At 37.8% G+C, this 17787-nt stretch overlaps 1 protein-coding gene across 11 annotated transcripts in view; it reads left to right on the top strand.

Moving 5' to 3' along the window:
- Nucleotides 1-17787, top strand: part of LOC127663791 (uncharacterized) — a 741437-nt gene that overhangs the window by 247464 nt on the left and 476186 nt on the right. For 9 of the 11 annotated variants that reach the window (XR_007973020.1, XR_007973019.1, XR_007973018.1 and 6 more), the window contains 2 exons: nucleotides 7281-7383; nucleotides 15517-15614. The exons of the other annotated variants lie outside the window; for them this stretch is intronic. Coding sequence is in view for 6 of the 9 variants with exons in the window: in XM_052155517.1 (XP_052011477.1) it covers nucleotides 7281-7383; nucleotides 15517-15614 (201 nt within the window). In the remaining 3 variants the exon portion in view is untranslated. The remainder of the gene's footprint in view (nucleotides 1-7280; nucleotides 7384-15516; nucleotides 15615-17787) is intronic. 11 annotated transcript variants of the gene reach the window in all.

The following is a 17787-nucleotide window of genomic DNA, read 5'->3' as shown; positions in this document are numbered from 1 at the left end:
CTCATCTATGCCTATAATCCTTAGGTTTGGTCTTCTCATTGTGTCCTGGATTTCCTGGATATTTTGGGTTACAAGCTTTTTGCACTTTGCATTTTCTTTAACTGTTGAGTCCATGGTTTCTATGGAATCTTCAGCATCTGAGATTCTTTCTTCTATCTCTTGTATTCTGTTGTTGATATTTGCATCTCTGTCCCCTGATTTCTTCCCAAGGCTTTCTATCTCCAAAGTTGTCTCCCTTTGAGTTTTCTTAGTTGTTTCTACTTCTGATTTTAGATCCTGGATGGTTTTGCTTAGCTCCTTCCCTTGCATGTTTGTGTTTTCCTGTAATTCTTTAAGAGATTTTTGTGTTTCCTCTTTCATGAGCTCAGCCTGTTGACCAAAGTTCTCCTGTATTTCTTTAAGAGATTTTTGTGTTTCGTCTTTCATGACCTCAGCCTGTTGAGCAAAGTTCTCCTGTATTTCTTTAAGTGTTTTTTGCATTTCCTCCTTGTTGGCTTTTGAATTCTCCTGGATTTCTTTCAATGATTTTTGTGTTTCCCTTGCAAGGGCTTCTAACTTTTGATCCATTTTCTCCTCAATGACCTTCATGTGTTCCTGTACCAGCATCATGACCAGTGATTTTAAATCCAAATCTTGTTTTACTGGTGTGATGGGGTATCCAGGACTTGCTGGTAGAGGAGAATTTGGTTCAGATGTTGCCATATTGCCTTGATTTCTGTTAGTGACGTTTCTGCGTTTGCCTTTTGCCATCTAGCTCTCACTGGTGTTACTTGGTCTTGTCAGTGCTGGACTCACCAGTGCAAGCTGCCCCTTCCCCGTTGGCCTCTGGTGCACAGCTTACACTCTGCACTGCCTATAGACAGGGTGCTGTTTTCCAGGCTGTTCAGATCCCAAAGCAGGCACCTGAAGGCTCCCGCTGGGGCCCGCAGGATTTATCGGAGCACACCGACTTTTCCCAGCTGGCCGCCCGGAAGCCCCCACTAGCCTCTTGAGGGACCTGGAGATGTGGCGGCCACCCAGGCTGATCTGAAGCGGAGAGATTTGAGCTGGGGGCTTGCCCCAGATTGTGTCTGTGGACCAGGTGGAACCCGTGTGCACCCCCAGGGAGCTCCGAAGGTGAATGTTGCTGTGACCTCCCCTGTGCTCCGCTCACTCCGCTGCGCAGCCGATTTCCCCAACCGGGCTGGCGCACACTAGGTTAGCCTTGTCGCCTGGGCCCTGAGTCCAGGCAAACGCCTGGGAGGCCAAGGTCCGAGCAAAGTTCCCCTAGGGCTATGTCTGTTATTTGGGTCCGCCAGGTGACCCGGATGGCGGGCGTGCGCGTCCGCGCTCCGCGAAAGCACCGGGTGAGTCTGTTGTGCTAATAACCTCCTGGGCTGGTTGACACACAGATGGCCCACCAAGCCGCCCAGTTCTTGGGGTCAGTCCTGTGCCTTTTGGGGCCTAGACCCCCGTTTTGTTAGCCTCAGGCTACGCTTGTTAGCAGTCTCTGCCCTCCCGAGCACTCTGGCTCCTGTAGGCAAAATGGCGGCGCGTGCACCGGCCGGGGCAAAAAAAAAAAAACTCCTGGCTGGGTTGGCGCCCCGATGGCCACTCGAACAGCCCAGGGCCTGGGTGCAGGCCAACGCCCGTCTGGCTCAGACCCCTGCGGTGTTGGGCCTAGGATTATGTTTGTGTACCTCAGTCTGACCGATCTCTGGAGCCCGGGATCAAGATGGCGGTGAGTCTCTCCTGACTGGCGGGCAGCCGAGTTCTGAAGTGGCTTCCGTGCAGCGAAAGGCTCCGCAGAACCGCAGTTGCTTGCCGCCCGGCTGGTCAGCGAAGGTCAGTGGTCGTGGGCGCAGGGCCTAACTGGACCCTGTGTCGCCTTGGTTCCACTGCTGATGGCCCTTCAGCTGGAGCAGCCACTGCTACCGCCGCCGCCGCCGCCGCCCATCGCCGACTTTTATCTTTTAAAGATTTATTTGGCTTATTCATTTTACATAGAAATTTTAAAAAATGTAGAAAAAGTAATAAAGTGACATTTGTGAAACTTTTCAGCTTAATGTATTTTTATTTTTTAAGCCAGAGGACAATCTTGCTTTAAAAGAAAAAAAGCAAAACAAGACCCAAAAACCCAGAGAAGGCAAACTTTAAATTTCTGCAGCTTCTTAAAGTAGGAAGATAAAAAGGAGGAAGAAGAAACTATGTCTTTTGAGTTAGGAAAAGTTAAATTTGTTTGAGTAATTCAGAAAATTGGGCATGTTCAACTTAGCCATACCCAGGGGCTCCATAAACAATCGCATAACTGGAGTTTTTTAGAGAGAGATGTTATTTGATAACATAATTTTTATTTCAATATTTGATAATAGAGTTCAAGGTTCTTCTGCTTTCTTTGGTTTTCAAAATAATGTATTGCTTGCTCAGAGTGGGCAAAGAATTGGATGATGAGATGGCTCTGTGGAAAAGATGTTGTTACCAAGCCTGCTGACCTGAGATTGATTCTTTACATGGTTGAAGTATATCCCTCCCTCCCATCCTTTTTTCTCTGTAGCTTTGGCTGTCCTGGAACACATTCTATAGACCAGGCTAGCCTTGATCTCACAGATATCTGTCTGCCTCTGCCTCCTGAGTGCTGGCATTAAGCCAGCTGTGGGATAAGACCCAAATCAAAATGACAAAATGGTTTACTAGCACCTAATTATAACAGCCATGGCTGGTTAGTTTTGTGTGTGTATGTTAGTTACTCATGTATTGAAATACATTTGTCTATCCTTCACGGTTATTATTCATACTAATACTCAACTCATAACATTTTTAGCCAGTGGGGCTTCTAACTGATAGCTTTTGTTTTATTGAGTATTGAGAAGAGCCTAACACATTTATTTTTTCCTTATGCCTCAGACTTAGAATCTGTCATTTCTTCACAAAACCCTGTTTCACTGTAAGCTGTAAATTTGTATTAGAAGACCATATTGTGGATATTAGGAATGTTCATCATACTGAGATGACTGTTTCCCTGAACCTTTTCTGGTGTATAATCCTAGTTTTTAAAAAAACACTTTATGAATTTGTATTGATCCTAATAATTCATGTTTGTTCACTTTTCATATGCTCTCATCTTTTTAGAGACATGTCTGACAGGATCTTCTTTTCCCACCCTCCAAAAGCTGAAATCAGAGAGTATACACTATTATGCTTACTCTTAGTTTTTGTGGATTCATGCCTCTCCCCCTGCCCCAAATTAGTTGATTATTTCTCAGAGCGAGGTCTGATTCTATAGCCTGGGCTGCAAGGGAAGATCCTATTTAAAACTACAGCAGCAATAACCACAACCATTACAGTGTCATATGTCTGTAGTCTTAGCAAAGAGGCTAAAGGGTAAGGCCAGCCAGTTTACATTCAAATTTCAGGCCGACTAAGACAAAATCGTGTCTTAAAAAAAAAAAAAAAAAAAACCTGAAAAATCAACCAAATAAAACTACTTGATTGCATGAATTTCATTTGCTCGTGGCTATGGCTACTGTAATTTTTCTATCTATCGAAACCTTAGAGAAACAATTTCCACTTGCATTTTTCCACCTTAACCTTGTTAGTGTTGTTCTAGTTATCTTTACTGGTTATGCTGAAGACGGTTTTGGCTCTCTTTTTTGAACCCAATGGCCTTAATTGAGATAGCATTTCCATGCTGTAGAAGAGTGAACTTATCATTGTTGGCTATTTACTCTGTTAAACATATTAGCTTCTTTGTTTTCCTGCTTTCCTCTCTGGCAAACACCCTGATATATTCTGAGGATGTCACTCAGTGGTAGAAGACTTGCCTAGTGTATGCAAGGTCCAAAGTACAGTCTATAACTCTGCAAAGACAGCCCCTCTCCCAACATATACAACATATATGTGCTGTAGAAATTTAACATTAAGTAAGTTTCCCCCTTTCAAATAAGTATCTCATCTTGTGTTTCCTATTTTAATACATTTGTGTCATTTTAAGAACTAAGATGAGATATACTATGTTCAAATGTAATAAACAACATATATACAAATAATAGTAGATAAACATATCTATGTTCACAGTATTATACAACCATTAACCTTTTCTAGTTTCAAAACCATTTCACCACTTCATCAAGTATCTTCAGTGTTTGTGTTATTTGTAAGTATGTACCAACATGCCTAGCATGGTTTTTAAAGAATGACTGCTTTCTTTTTAACTATGTATACATTTGTGTCTGTATATGGGTTTGTGCATTTGAGGCCAGAAGATGGCATCGTCTCCCCTAGAGCTGGAGTTACACCTAATATGGGTATTGGGAATCAAACTCAAGTTCTCTGCAACTGCTATATCATCTTTTTCTTTTTTTCTTTTCCTCTCTTTTCCTTTCTTTCTTTCTTTTCTTTTTTTTAGATTTATTTATTTATTTTATGTATATGAGTACAATGTAATTGTCTTCAGATACCAGAAGAGGGCATCGGATCCTATAATAGGTGGTTGTGAGCCACCATATGGTTGCTGGGAATTGAACTCAGGACATCTGGAAGAGCAGTCAGTGCTCTTAAATAACGAACCATCTCTCAAGCTCCCTGGTATATCATCTTTTAAGCTCTGAGCCATCTATCCAACTTTTTTTTTTTTTTTTTTTTTTTTGGTTTTTTGAGACAGGGTTTCTCTGTGTAGTCCTGGCTGTCCTGTAACTCACTCTGTAGACCAGGCTGGCCTCGAACTCAGAAATCCACCTGCCTCTGCCTCCCAAGTGCTGGGATTACAGGCGTGCAACACCACGCCCGGCTATCTATCCAACTTCTAAAACTGGTTTTTGAACATTTAAATCTCCCAAGCTCGCCCTACTTTTTGAAAATGTATTAAGAACAAATACATTCCAATTCTTCCAAGGGTTATCATTGCTCCATGTATGAAGTTGAAACTTAACATGGCTAACAAAAGCCTTTACTTTCCAGTTTTTGCCATTTTGTCTTGTTTCATTTATGACTCTTTGTTCAGTATAGGCCCAGTTCTTCATTGTAGATATTCTATAAATCTTTCTCTTTCCCTTTCTCCCTCCAAGGCAGGGTCTCATTAGTCACGGTCATTTTGCAACTTAACCCACCTCTACTTCCCATGTTCTGGAATAAAATGTGTGTGTCCCTCTGTGCTGCACCCCCTTCCCCCTTTTTAAACTTTTGAGACTAGACATCACAATATAGACTTGGCTGGCCTCAGAGTTGTGGTGCTCTTCCTGCCTTTTTTTTTAAAGCTATTAAAGATTGTTATATGCCCTTCTTTTGTACTTCTTTAACCCCTATTCCTTGTACTACTTTTAGGTTACCTATTTCACATTGTCCTTACTTATATATTTTTCTGGAACAATGAACCCATGATAGTCAAATGCTAGGTAATACAATACAGGCTGCAGCTATAATGAATAGGATTTTTAACAGAAGTCAAGATTATTTAATAAATTATTTTTAAAAAGGTTTCAAAGATAGGAGGGTAGTTCTTGAGCTAGACCTCAAAGGAACCATTCCCATCAATACTAAAGTGTGTATGTGTATCCTTTTTTAGTAGCTAGCAACATAGTTGGGATTCAGTGAAAGGTATATGATTATAAACATAATAAGTTTAAAATGCAAATCATATCTTAATGGTATTTTAAAATACAGATTTTATCTGTTTGTTTTGCTTATTAGATTTATTAAATCTGTGTTCAAAATCCATGAAAAGAAGTTCTTTGTGTTAAAATACAATTTAATTCTTTATTTTTATCATTTTGTTGTTGTTGTCTGCATGTTGTGATGTACACTAATTACTTTATTGTTAGTTGGACAAAATAATTGATCAAAACAGCTTTAAGAAGAATTGTTTATGGTTCATCAATTATTTAGTTCGTCATGCTTGGGAAGGTATGATAGCTGCAATGTGACAGCAGTAAAATGATGGGAGTGGGTATGAGTCTTGTATTCTGTTTCACAATCCTTTTAGAATAGTTCCAACCACATTCCAAATTAAACTGTTTTAGAAGCACCCTCAGACATGCACAAGAGGTGTGTCTCCCAAGTAATTTCAAATTCCAGTAGATTGACAAATGAAGATGGACCTAATAGCCCTATATGAAGTTGTAATTGTTGAACTAAAACCACCTTTGATTGCTCAAAGTTATGGAGTTAGTGCTTCCATAGTCACCAGTACACTGTTTGGCATTTTATAGTACTCTGTGTTGTATTATATTTGCTTTCATGATTAGATGGCTTATCTTGATGATGGGCAAGTACTGTATGAGAATCATGTACTCATTTAGATTTCTGGCAAGTCCTTTCTGAACTGCTCTTAAACATGTTTTGTCCTTACTCACTGCCCTGTTTGAACCAGTCAGTCCTCAGCTCTCTTGACAAAATAATAACTTTTCTGGTGATTGTTGTGTATACTTACTATCATGATTCTTATCCTGCCTTCAAAGATGAAAGTATATTAAAATTATCAAATTATATAGTATACCTATTATATATACCTATTATATAGGTATATATAGTATACCTCTAATGTCAGTTACACTTACTTAAGGCTATTTGAAAAACTCATGCGATCTGCCCATTACAAAGACATCCTTATTTTATTACGTCCATCTCTGTAAACTCTTAAGGTTATACTCTTCCTAACCTGTTGTTTGATGATCCTTTGTTGGCCTTTGTTTTTCTACCTTACTAGTTCTTTGTCTCGATTCTTAATTTTCTGCCCTCATCATCTATTCTTCATGGCAGAACACTGTTTAGAAGAGAAGAATCTTATGATACCATCACTATTTCTGTAGGCACCAGCTATTCTTAGAAAGCTATTCCTGTTGCATAGTTGATTGTACCTCAAGGCATCATGGCAATCAGACAGATGTTAATGTAAGTAAGAGTTGAAAAAACTCGACAATTCTGATGTAAAAGAGCTTTTGGTTGTTTTTTAAGGATTTGTCTTAAAGGCTATAGAAAACTTGCCATTTCTGATTTGATTTGACTTTTGATTTTCTTTCAACTAAAATCTCTTGTGAGAATCAGCCTTATTTGCATTTTGATTGCCTCTCATAAAACCTACCCAGAATGCTAAGAGCTTTGGTTGAATCCCAAGGTAGATGTAGGAAGACAGAACAATTCCATCTGGATAGGTTAATATACCCATGGCTTCCTTGTTGTATGGAAATGTTATAGTTATGAAGCAGCATTTTAATAGTTTTCATAGTTTATAGCTTATTTATGGTCATACTTTACCTGTTGGAGAAAAACTGTTTTAAAGTTTTTATTGAAATTTTCTTTTTCCACAGAACTCAACAAAAATCCAGTGGAAGGCTTTTTAGCAGGTTTAATAGACGACAATGATCTCTATTGTTGGGAAGACCTTATTATTGGTCCTCCAGATACACTTTAGTAAGTATACTGGAACTGACATCTTCACTCCTTCAACTAAAATTAAAACTTAATTTTGAAAATTGAAAAAAATTCTAAAGTAGCAAGCAAAATGGTTATAGCGAGTATCATTTAAATGTGATCATGTGCAGAGCCCTTGTGATATGCTTGAAGCTCTAATGTCTAAAACATGTTTTTAAAAAGATAGCTTCAGAAATTTAAGCTATCTTGCTGCTGGAATAAATATGTTATGAAAAGCTTTTTCTAGTGAGGTTATATGTAACACACACACACACACACACACACACACACACACACACACAGGGTTTTTCTGTGTAGCCCTGGCTGTCCTGGAACTTTCTCTGTAGACCAGATTGACCTCAGAATCAGAGATCTGCATGGTTCTGCCCCCTGAATCCTGGGATTTAAGATTGTGCTGTGTGCTACTATTGCCTGACTGTAAATAATTTACACACACACACACACACACACACACACACACACACCTTCTATAATTTAGGATATTAATTTTTGTAAGCTTGGAGGAGAAGAGAAAATTTCATCTCTAATTATATATTTATGTGTGCTTCTGTGAGATTATGTTCATGTGAATGAAGGTGCACTAGGAGGCCATAGCTGTTGGATCCCCTGGAGCTGGAGTAACACCTGATTATAAACTGTTTGATATGAGTATTAAGATCAAATTCAAATCCTTTAGAGGCTCTTAACCTCTGAGCCATTGCTCCAGCCAAAAGAGAAAAAAGTCCTATGCAATTTAGAGAAATTTCTCAGTAGTTAAGAGTACTGAGGTCCTAGGTTCAATTCCCTATGGAAATGATTTTCCTTCTCATGTTTACCATGCCTTGACCCCAAAGGAAACACCATAATTAAGGATGACAGTTTTACTATTTTTTTTAACACCACTTTTTAAAAATAATTTATTTTTCTTTTATGTTCATTAGTGTTTTGACTTCATGTAGGTCTGTGTGAGGGTGTTTGATCTCCTGGAACTGGAATTATAGACAAGTGTGAGCTGCCATGTGGGCTCTGGGACTTGAACCCAGGTCCCCTGGAAGAGCAGCCAGTGCTCTTAACTGCTTAGCTACCTCTCCAGCCCCAGTTTTACTGTTCTTAATGCCTTATTTATTAAAGAATAAGACTGCAATTTTTTTCTTTTTAAAAACAGCTCCTTTTTATGTAATTAAATCAATTAATATCTATGTGTATGGTGTTTTGCATGCATATATATTCACTGTGTTCGTCTGGTATCTGAGGAGGTGGATGGCATGGGAACCTCTAGAACTGTACTGTGACCTGTCCACCAATAGGTGCTGGGAATTGAACCTAGGGCCTCTGGAAGAACAGCCAGTACTCTTAACTGATGAGACATCTCTCTGGCCCTGAGATTTTTACATAGAATGTATTCTGTATATCTGTGTTTTACGACTTAAGGGAACTTTCAAGGTCTATTTTAATAATTTTGTAACCTGGTCTTCACAGAGTATAGTTTATAAGACTATATTTTGTTAGTTTAGTGTTAGGACATAAAATAACTTACTAACTGACTACCAGTTGTTGAAAATGAGGCGAATGAGCTAGAGAATGATAACAGATCTTTACATCTGCAATTCTTTGGGACTGCACTTCCTTCTTGCAAGTCCTTCCCCCTAGCCCTCAAGTAGCTGTTTGAATATATATATAATATATATATATTCAAAAAGTGGATATATATAAAAAGAAGGGCTAGTGAAGATGACTCAATAAATGTTTGCTATAGAAATGTGATGACAATTCCCAGAACCCATGTAAAAAAGTGTAATGTAGTAGCCTGTGTTTGTGATCCCAACACCCCTGTTGTAAGATGAGAGATAGAAATAGGAGAATTAACCCAGTTATCTTGGAGTAGACATTTGGCAGAAATGAGAGAAGCTCCCTCAAAAATAAGGTTGTGGGTTATAAAATGTATTTCTCACTGTATGTTTCTAAAAGTTTTGGCTGTTGGTTTGTAATGTGAATAGCAGACATGTTTGTGGCAACTTTGAATGTACTAATGAGACACTGGCCACTTTATCCAGTGCTTTTCTGAAATCTGTAACTTTTGTTTAGGGAAGAAGAGACCGTGTGCCTGGGACAGGTCCTGAGAAAATAGCTAGAAAGGTGTCAGGACAAAGGACAGGGAAAGACTTTATAAATGGAAGCTTTTTAAAATGTTACTTGTTGGGGGAGAAAGGTACTAGGACAATTTATTAGAGTTTGAAAGAAAAACCCGAGATCTGGCAAACTAAATCTTAATAGCTTCTTAGTAGAGGACAACGGAGGAGAGAAGGAGAAGACCCTGCCATTTAAACTGTCCACATAAGAGGTTAGTTTACATGGCTGTGGTGGAGGGTGGGAGGGAGCTTAGAAAAAGAGTAAGGAAGCACAAAATGTTGGGGAAAGGGCCAAGTGGTAAGGCAGTGGCTCTCAACCTGTGAGGCACAACCCCTTGTGGTGGTTGAATGACCCTTTCATAGAGCTCATCTCAGATACCATCCTGCATATCATATTTACATTTATGATTCATAACAAAAGCAAAATTACAGTCATGAAGTGGCAGCAAAAAATTATTTTATTGTTGGAGGTCGCCACAACATGAGGATTGCAACATTAGGAAGGTTAAGAACTACTGTGTTAGGGAAGTGTGCTTACAAAAGAAAGATAAAGGGCTGGAGAGATGGCTCAGCAGTTAAGAGCACTGACTGCTCTTGCAGAGGTCCTGAGTTCAGTTCCCAGCAACTACGTGGTGGTTCACCACCATCGTTAATGGGATTTGATGCTCTTTTCTGGTGTGTCTGAAGATAGCTGCAATGTACTCATATATAAAATAAATAAACCTTAAAAGAAGGGGTGGATGGGGGAACAGGGGGAGGGAAGAGGGCTTATGGGACTTTCGGGGAGTGGGGAGCCAGAAAAGGGGAAATCATTTGAAATGGAAGTAAAAAATATATCAAATAAAAAAAAAAGATAAAGAAGACAAGGAAAAGCAGACAGACTTAAATGACATTTACAAGGCTGTTAATTCTAAGTACTTTATAGTATGTTCTTAAAAAGCACTTATTGACTTAAGTGCAAGGAAGTGATCTTGTAGTTATTTCAATAATGTGAAGAGGATAGACTGATTGAAAATAAGTTGGCATGGATTTGAGTGGTATTTAAATCTCAGTGATAGTGGTCTGAGGTGTTAACTCAGAGAAAGTGTTATGCCAAAATTCTGTAAAAATATGGTATGCTGTTTTGTGATAGTATAACTAACCTTCACTTAATTACTAAAGGACACTCTACACTATTTACAGTCTGTGTAATCAGTGCCTAGTACATTTAAGTGTTACTTTAAGACTGATAGTTGCCAGGGCTGTTACAGAGAGAAACATCTTGAAAAACAAAACAAAAAGATTGATAGTTACTGAGTATTTATGTAGTGTGATGGCTTATATGCTTGTTCCAAGCAGTGGCACTATTAGGAGGTGTGGCCTTGTTGGAATAGGTGTGTCACTGTGGGTGTGAGCTTAAGACCCTCACCCTAGCTACCTGGAAGTCAGTCCTACTAGCTGCCTTCAGATGAAGATACATAACTGTCAGCTTCTCCTGTACCAGTGAGTATCTGGATTCCTGCTTTGATGACAATGGACTAACCTCTAAACTGTAAGCCAACCCCAATTAAATATTGCCTTTTATAAGACTTGCCTTGGTCGTGGTGTCTGTTCACAGTAGTAAAACCCTAAGACATGTAGTTATTTTACCCATCTTCACCTAGCATAATGTTTTTAAAATCTGTATCCAATATTGAATTTTTCTAGTGCTGCCAAGAATAGATTTTCTTAGCCAGGTTTGGTGATGCATGGCTTTAATCCCAGCATTTGGGAGGAGGCAGAGACAAGCTGATCTTTGAATTTGAGGCCAGCCTAGTCTATAGAGAGAATTCTAGGACAGTCAGTGCTACAGAGAGAAACCCTATCTTGACCCAAACCGCTTCCTCCAAGTAACTTTTCTTATGTGTATAACATTTGGAAAGAAAGGACCAAGCTCTTTAGGCAAGTGCTGGACCACTGACAGATTCTGAACCCCAAAATAGAGTTTTTTGTTTTTGTTTTTAATTGAAAGGGGGGTCTTGATATGTAGTTTGGGTTACTTTAAATTCAGTAGGCCTTCTGCCTCATACTTTCCAATGCTAGATTATAGGCATGTGCCATACCCAGTTAAGACTTTTGTGATTTAATTTACAAAAATAACAAAAGGAGGTTTTGTGCCAGAAATATGACCTTGGTTTTCAAATGTTCAGCAGTTGGTTATATAATTCCTTAACATCATGTTAATTGTTCCAATACTTTCTACATGGAGAAATATTTTTACTTCACTGCTACTTCAATGTCTTTTTTCGTCCCCATAGTCAAATCTTTTTATGTGTGAACAATAATAAATACAGTCTGTCTGTCTACTTTGTGATTTTTACCTATGAGTTTTTTAGTTCCTCTGTCCTAACTTGACACTGAAATTTTGTATACTCACAAATTGGCTGCCACTAAGCCAGGTGGGTTTTTTTTTAATTTTTAATTTATTAATTATTTTATTTTATTTTATTTATTTATTTATTTATTTATTTATGTAAGGTGGTTTTTTTGGGGAGTGGGTAAAGTGAGGTAGAAGAGGAACAGGTAGATGATCCTTAGGTAAAGTAGAGGATAAGTGAATCCATTTAAAAAAAACATTTGAGAACTAGCGTAATTATTAGAAAAACATCTGCCTTAAAATTTTTTAGGGCAACACTATTAAGTAAATTTGACAATTACTTATTTAATTACACAATTTAGAGGGGTAGTAGCTACTTTTTAGCATGAGAATTCCAGTCAGATATTGTGAAGCTTTTGAATGAATTAAATCAACCAAAATGAAGTGACCTGGGAGAAATGAGGTGCAGATATTTTGTAGAGACTTTTCTAATACCCCTTTACATATATTCTTGGCTCGTTTATGGATTTCTAGCTTTCTCAAATTCTGTCTGTCTACTTATTTTCTACTCTAATTTTAAAATGCTTATTTTTAAGACTAATTACTTTCTTTTTAATCCTTGATATCTGTGCTACCTTTTATGTTCATCCCTCCATGGGAAAAAAACAGCTTTTAAAAAAACTAAAAAGATTGTGTTCATGTGTCTGAATGAGTAATATAAACATCACATGGGTGCAGGTGTCCCTGGAGGCCTGAAGAAGGCACTGGATCCCTGAAACTGGAGGACCAGGCAGCTGTGAGCTGCCACATGCAGATGCTGAGAACTGAGCCTTTGCAAGAGTAGTAAGTGCTCTGTGTCATTCCTCCAGCCTTACATCGTTCCTTTTTCATGGTTATGCTTTATACTAGCTTTATTTTATTTTTTTTCACTTCTAGCTAATTTCTGATGACTTATTATTTGGAGGCCGGGTCTCATGTATCCAAGACTAGCCTTCAGTACCTTGCTATATATTAGAGGACCTCTGTTCCTAGTTGTCTTTCTGCTAGTCTCCTCCCATTGCCTCAGAAACTAGTTTTATTCCTTTTTTAGAGACCTTTATTTGTATTATGTACCACCCTCTTTTAATCCCCCACCCTTAAAATCAAGAGAAAAGATCTTTCTCAGGCTGATATGGTCTTTATTATTTGACTAGGCTGGCCTTGAACTTATGAGAATCACCTTGAGTTGCCAAGCATGCACAACCACACAGATTCTCCATATATAAATGTTAATTTTTTCACCAAATTATCCCCTTCATTGTGCGCTTTACCATTTTTCCATTTAATCTTTTATGAACTTTTTCTTACTGTTTTCATCAAGTGTGATTTTCTTTTCAGACTCTGAGCCCTCAGCTTACCTCCTTACTATTTGGAAATATTTGATATTAATAGCACGCCCTAGCTCCCCACTTCCCCTTTAATGTTTACCCTGTGCATGCAGTGCCTATGGAGTCCAGAAGAGGGCGGCTGATAGCCTTGGAATTAGAGTTACAGATGCTTGTCTCTGTGTGTGTTGGGAATTAAAGCCTGGTTTTCTGGAATATCAGCTAGTTCCCTCAACTGCTAAATAATCTCAAACATTTTTTAAGCAGAAAAAAGTAATAAAATCCAGTATTTATAATTAAAATTTCAATCTGTACTGAAATGTGCAAAGCACAAAGTTAAAAGGATCCCATGTCTTATATCCTACAGTTAATAATTGTTACATGTAACGTGTTGTTCTTATTGTTATTATTGCTGTTATCATCATCATCATCATCATCATCATCATTTGATTTTGTTTTTGAGACAGGGTTTCACTATGTATCTTTGGCTGTCCTGGAACTCACTCTGGAAACCAGGCTGGCTTCCAACTCAGAGCCTGGCTTTTTTCTTTTGAGATAGGATCTCTGCCATTTTTTCTTTCCTATATTCTTTTTAAAGATTAATTTATGTTTATGAATGCACTGTAGCTGTTTTCACATATATCAGAGGACATCAGATCCCATTACAGATGGTTGTGAACCACCATGTGGAATTGAACTCAGGACCTCTGGAAGAGCAATCAATGAGTGCTCGAACTGCTGAACCATCTCTCCAGCCCCTCACTTTTTTTTAGTATACATATATAGCAATATCTCTATTCATAATCCCGCACTACAATCCTCCAAGCTCATAACCACAGTGACTAGAGACTTCCCCCAAACTTGAAGGATGAAGAACAGCATTCTGTTGAGTGTTAACATTACACATGGGCTTAAACAGACCAGCAAATAGTCAGCAGGATTGGAACCTGTGCTTGGAGAAAGGATTTCTAGTCTATTGCCTTAACCACTTGGCTGTGACCACAGCTGTGTTTCTATTTTTATGTCAGTGTACAAACATCTGTCCCCATCTTTTAAAAATTACTTGTTAGTGTGAGTGTGCATAATGTGTATGTGGGTATGTGCTCCACAGCATAGATAAAGAGGCCAGGTGACAAATTTGTAGAGTTTGTTCTTTCCATCCATCTTTAAGTAGGTTTTGGTGACAGAGCTCAGGTGTCAGGCTTGTGTATCAAGTGCCTTTATTTCCTGAACCATCTTATCAGTCTAATACACACCTTTTAGAGATTGGGTCTTGCTGTGTAGCCCAGGATGACCTTGAGCTAGATATCAGGTGCTAGAATTCCATGTGAATATCACCATTTAGTCAGTTTTGCTTCCTAAGGCTGACTTGATTTCTTTTAGCTGTATGGACAGTTAATTGTGAGTTGCCATTTGGGTGCTGGGAATCAAACCTATATCCTCTGCAAGAATAAGTACTCTTAACAATTGAATAATTTCTGTAGTCTCCAGTTAGCATTCACATAATTCATCTGCTCAGGGATTGCTATTCACAGTGGACTGGGTCCTCCCATGTCAGTCATCAGTCATGACAATCTTTCACAGACATTATCATAGGCAAATATGACCCAGAAAATTCTTTAATGGAAGTGTTCTCCTTTCAGGTGGTTCTAGGGTCAAGTAGATAATAAAAACTAACCAAGACACAAGCCATTTTCAGAGTGTTACTGGGTAGTACATTAGATAGTACAGACAGAGTATCAATATTGCAGCATTTCCATTCTGGAAAGTTAGTAGTATAAAACCTCTCTGGGAGACGTTTTTATTTATTACTGTCCTTCTAATGAAGTTTTAATATATGATGAAATGAACAAACGAGATAAATAGAAGTATGGCAATCTGATACCAGAAAGGGAAAGCACAAAATATATGCCTAAACTTTAAGATGAGAAAGAGGTCTGGGTATGACCAGAGCATAGAAGAAAGATTATTTGAAACCAATATAGAAAATTCAGCAAATTGAATCATGTAGACAAGATTAAACTTCCTGAATTTCATTTGAAGACATATACTGAAAAGACTTTTACCATATTACCAATAATCTGATCTGGTAACCTCTGTTTCCTTTTAGTTTTACTAATTACCTGAGAGTCTAGCAAAGCAGAACTTATAGTAGTTTATTAAATTGTGTATTTGTATTTAGGAAACTAGTATTTTTGTCTACCTTTTTTGTTGGCTTATCATCTGTACCCTTTTATTTGTCTGATTGAGTACTTATAAAGAATAACTTAAATTCATGAACCTGGTTTTTCTTTTATTTTTTCAGTGAAGGTGGTGTTTTTAAGGCTTATCTCATTTTCCCAAAAGATTATCCCCTCTGGCCTCCTAAAATGAAATTCATTACAGATATTTGGCCCCCAAATGGTAAGTTTTCTAATTTTATTTTCACATTTGCAAGTTAAATATCTGTCACTAAAGATTTCACAACTATCTCAGTAAAAGCGCTAAGTGATTTTATGTTTTTTTTTTTTTTTGTGCATATGGTCTTGTAATTGACTCTAAATGCAAAGGTTCTTAGGTTCTTTCCTTCCTTCCTTTCCTTTCCTTTCCTTTCCTTTCCCTTTTCCTTTTCCTTTTCCTTTTCCTTTTCCTTTTCCTTTTCCTTTTCCTTTTCCTTTTCCTTTTCCTTTCCTTTCCTTTCCTTTCCTTCTTTCCTTCCTTCCTTCCTTCTTTCCTTCCTTCCTTCCCTTCCTTCCTTCCTTTCCTTCCTTCCCTTTTCTTTCTTTTTTCTTAGTTTTCTGCTTTGTTTGGAGATGAGGAGTAGCAGGCTTGAGTTCCAGATCAGCATGGACCTCACTATGTAGCTAAAGTTTGCCTTGAACTTTTGGTAATCTTTGTGTCTTAAGTTGCCAATTGGTCGGCTTACAGGCAAGAGCCGCTACCACACTCTGGGAGTGTTTACCTAGCATGCACAAAATCTTAGATTTGCTCTTCAACATTGCATAAAATGTATGTGGTGATGATGCAAACATGTACTCTTCTAGCTATATAACAAAGAAAGTTGTAAAGGTGTATCCCAAAATCTTATAGATTGCAGAATTATTTATGTTAGCTAAAAAGTTATGGCTAAAAGTTAGCCATAATACTAGTGCCTATCAGTTGATGAAAGTAAAAGCAAAATACTGCATATACATATAATGAAACATGATTTGATTTATAAAAGTGTTTGGTATGATTTGGTAACAAAAAAGTGAAACCAGATGTCTTTGGTATCTGTCAGTGTCTGCCTTCACATGCACGGCCATACACAGGCATATGTTCATACATGGAAAATAAATATTTTTTCAAATTAACAAACAGATGGAAGCAATCATTTAATAATTCCACTTATGAAATTTCAAGAATATGCAACTCTGAAGAGTATATTCCTGGTTGTTTAGGACTGCTGGACAGCTTGAAGGGGAGAAGGGTCAATATAGATTATAAAAGAATTTGTGGGGGTGGTAATGACGACAAAAGTTCCTAAAAATGTGTGTGCTTTGGTTGTATAACTGAGAAGTGTACTATATAGAAACAATTGGATTGTATGCTTCAACTAGATGAATAATGTGTTGGGTGTTAAAGTTATTATGGGGATAGCTGGTAAAATTGTTCAGTGAGTTAAAGTTCTTGCCATGGAAGCCTAGTAATCTGAGTTTGATCCCTGGAATCCATATAGAGGTAGAGATCGCATTCCACTAAGTTATGCTCTGGCCTCTGCACATGGTCTGTGGCCTATGTGTTCATAGATACACACAATAATAATAATAAAATAATTTCCAAAAACACTACATGGCAAATAGTAATTTGTGTAGCTTAGATGTATTTCAGTTTAGACCTCTGTCTCTCTTCTGTTGTTGGTTTTTACTTGTTTGTCATTTTGGTTTAGTTTTTTTTTTTGTTTGTTTGTTTGGTTGATTGGTTCTTTTATTTTTGAGACAGGTTGTCACTGTAACATTGGCTGGCCTGAAATTATGTACGTAGATCAGGCTGGCGTTAAACTCAGAAATTATCCTGGTTTTGCCTGTCATGTGCTGGAATTAAAGATTTGTACTGTCATGCCTAGCTTTCATACAGGGTTTTCAAGTGGATTTAGTATTAGAAATAAATCCATTTGTAAAGAGCAATGAGATAAAAGGGAAAAAAATAACAGACAAAACATTGGATGGGGAATTAAGAGCATTTTGGCAAAATAAATGTAAATATTAAGTGTATAGCTAGCTATAGAGTTAATAATTAACATCTCACAGAGAACATAGTTGTCATTCAACATACTTTTGGAAACGTTGCTTAAATCAGAGATCACTAGAATTTAAACAGTGTCAGTATAGAAGAACTTTTGTCTTGAATAAGACAGCCATAATGGCATCAGTGTTTATTTCTGCTGACTATATAAATGACATATTTATTTTAAAAGTGTGATTCGGCATGATTCTAATTTTGGTCATTCAACTTGGAATGCATTCTACCAACATTTAATGATGAATCTTGAAGACATGATAATTGAAATATGACAAATTTAAAAGAACAAAACTGATTGTGTGATTCTGCTTCAGTG

This window comes from Apodemus sylvaticus, chromosome 13 (assembly GCF_947179515.1).
Source record: "Apodemus sylvaticus chromosome 13, mApoSyl1.1, whole genome shotgun sequence".
Lineage (NCBI taxonomy): Eukaryota > Metazoa > Chordata > Mammalia > Rodentia > Muridae > Apodemus > Apodemus sylvaticus.
The sequence above is the reverse complement of the archived record's forward strand: the minus strand, read 5'-3'. Positions and strand labels throughout refer to the sequence as shown.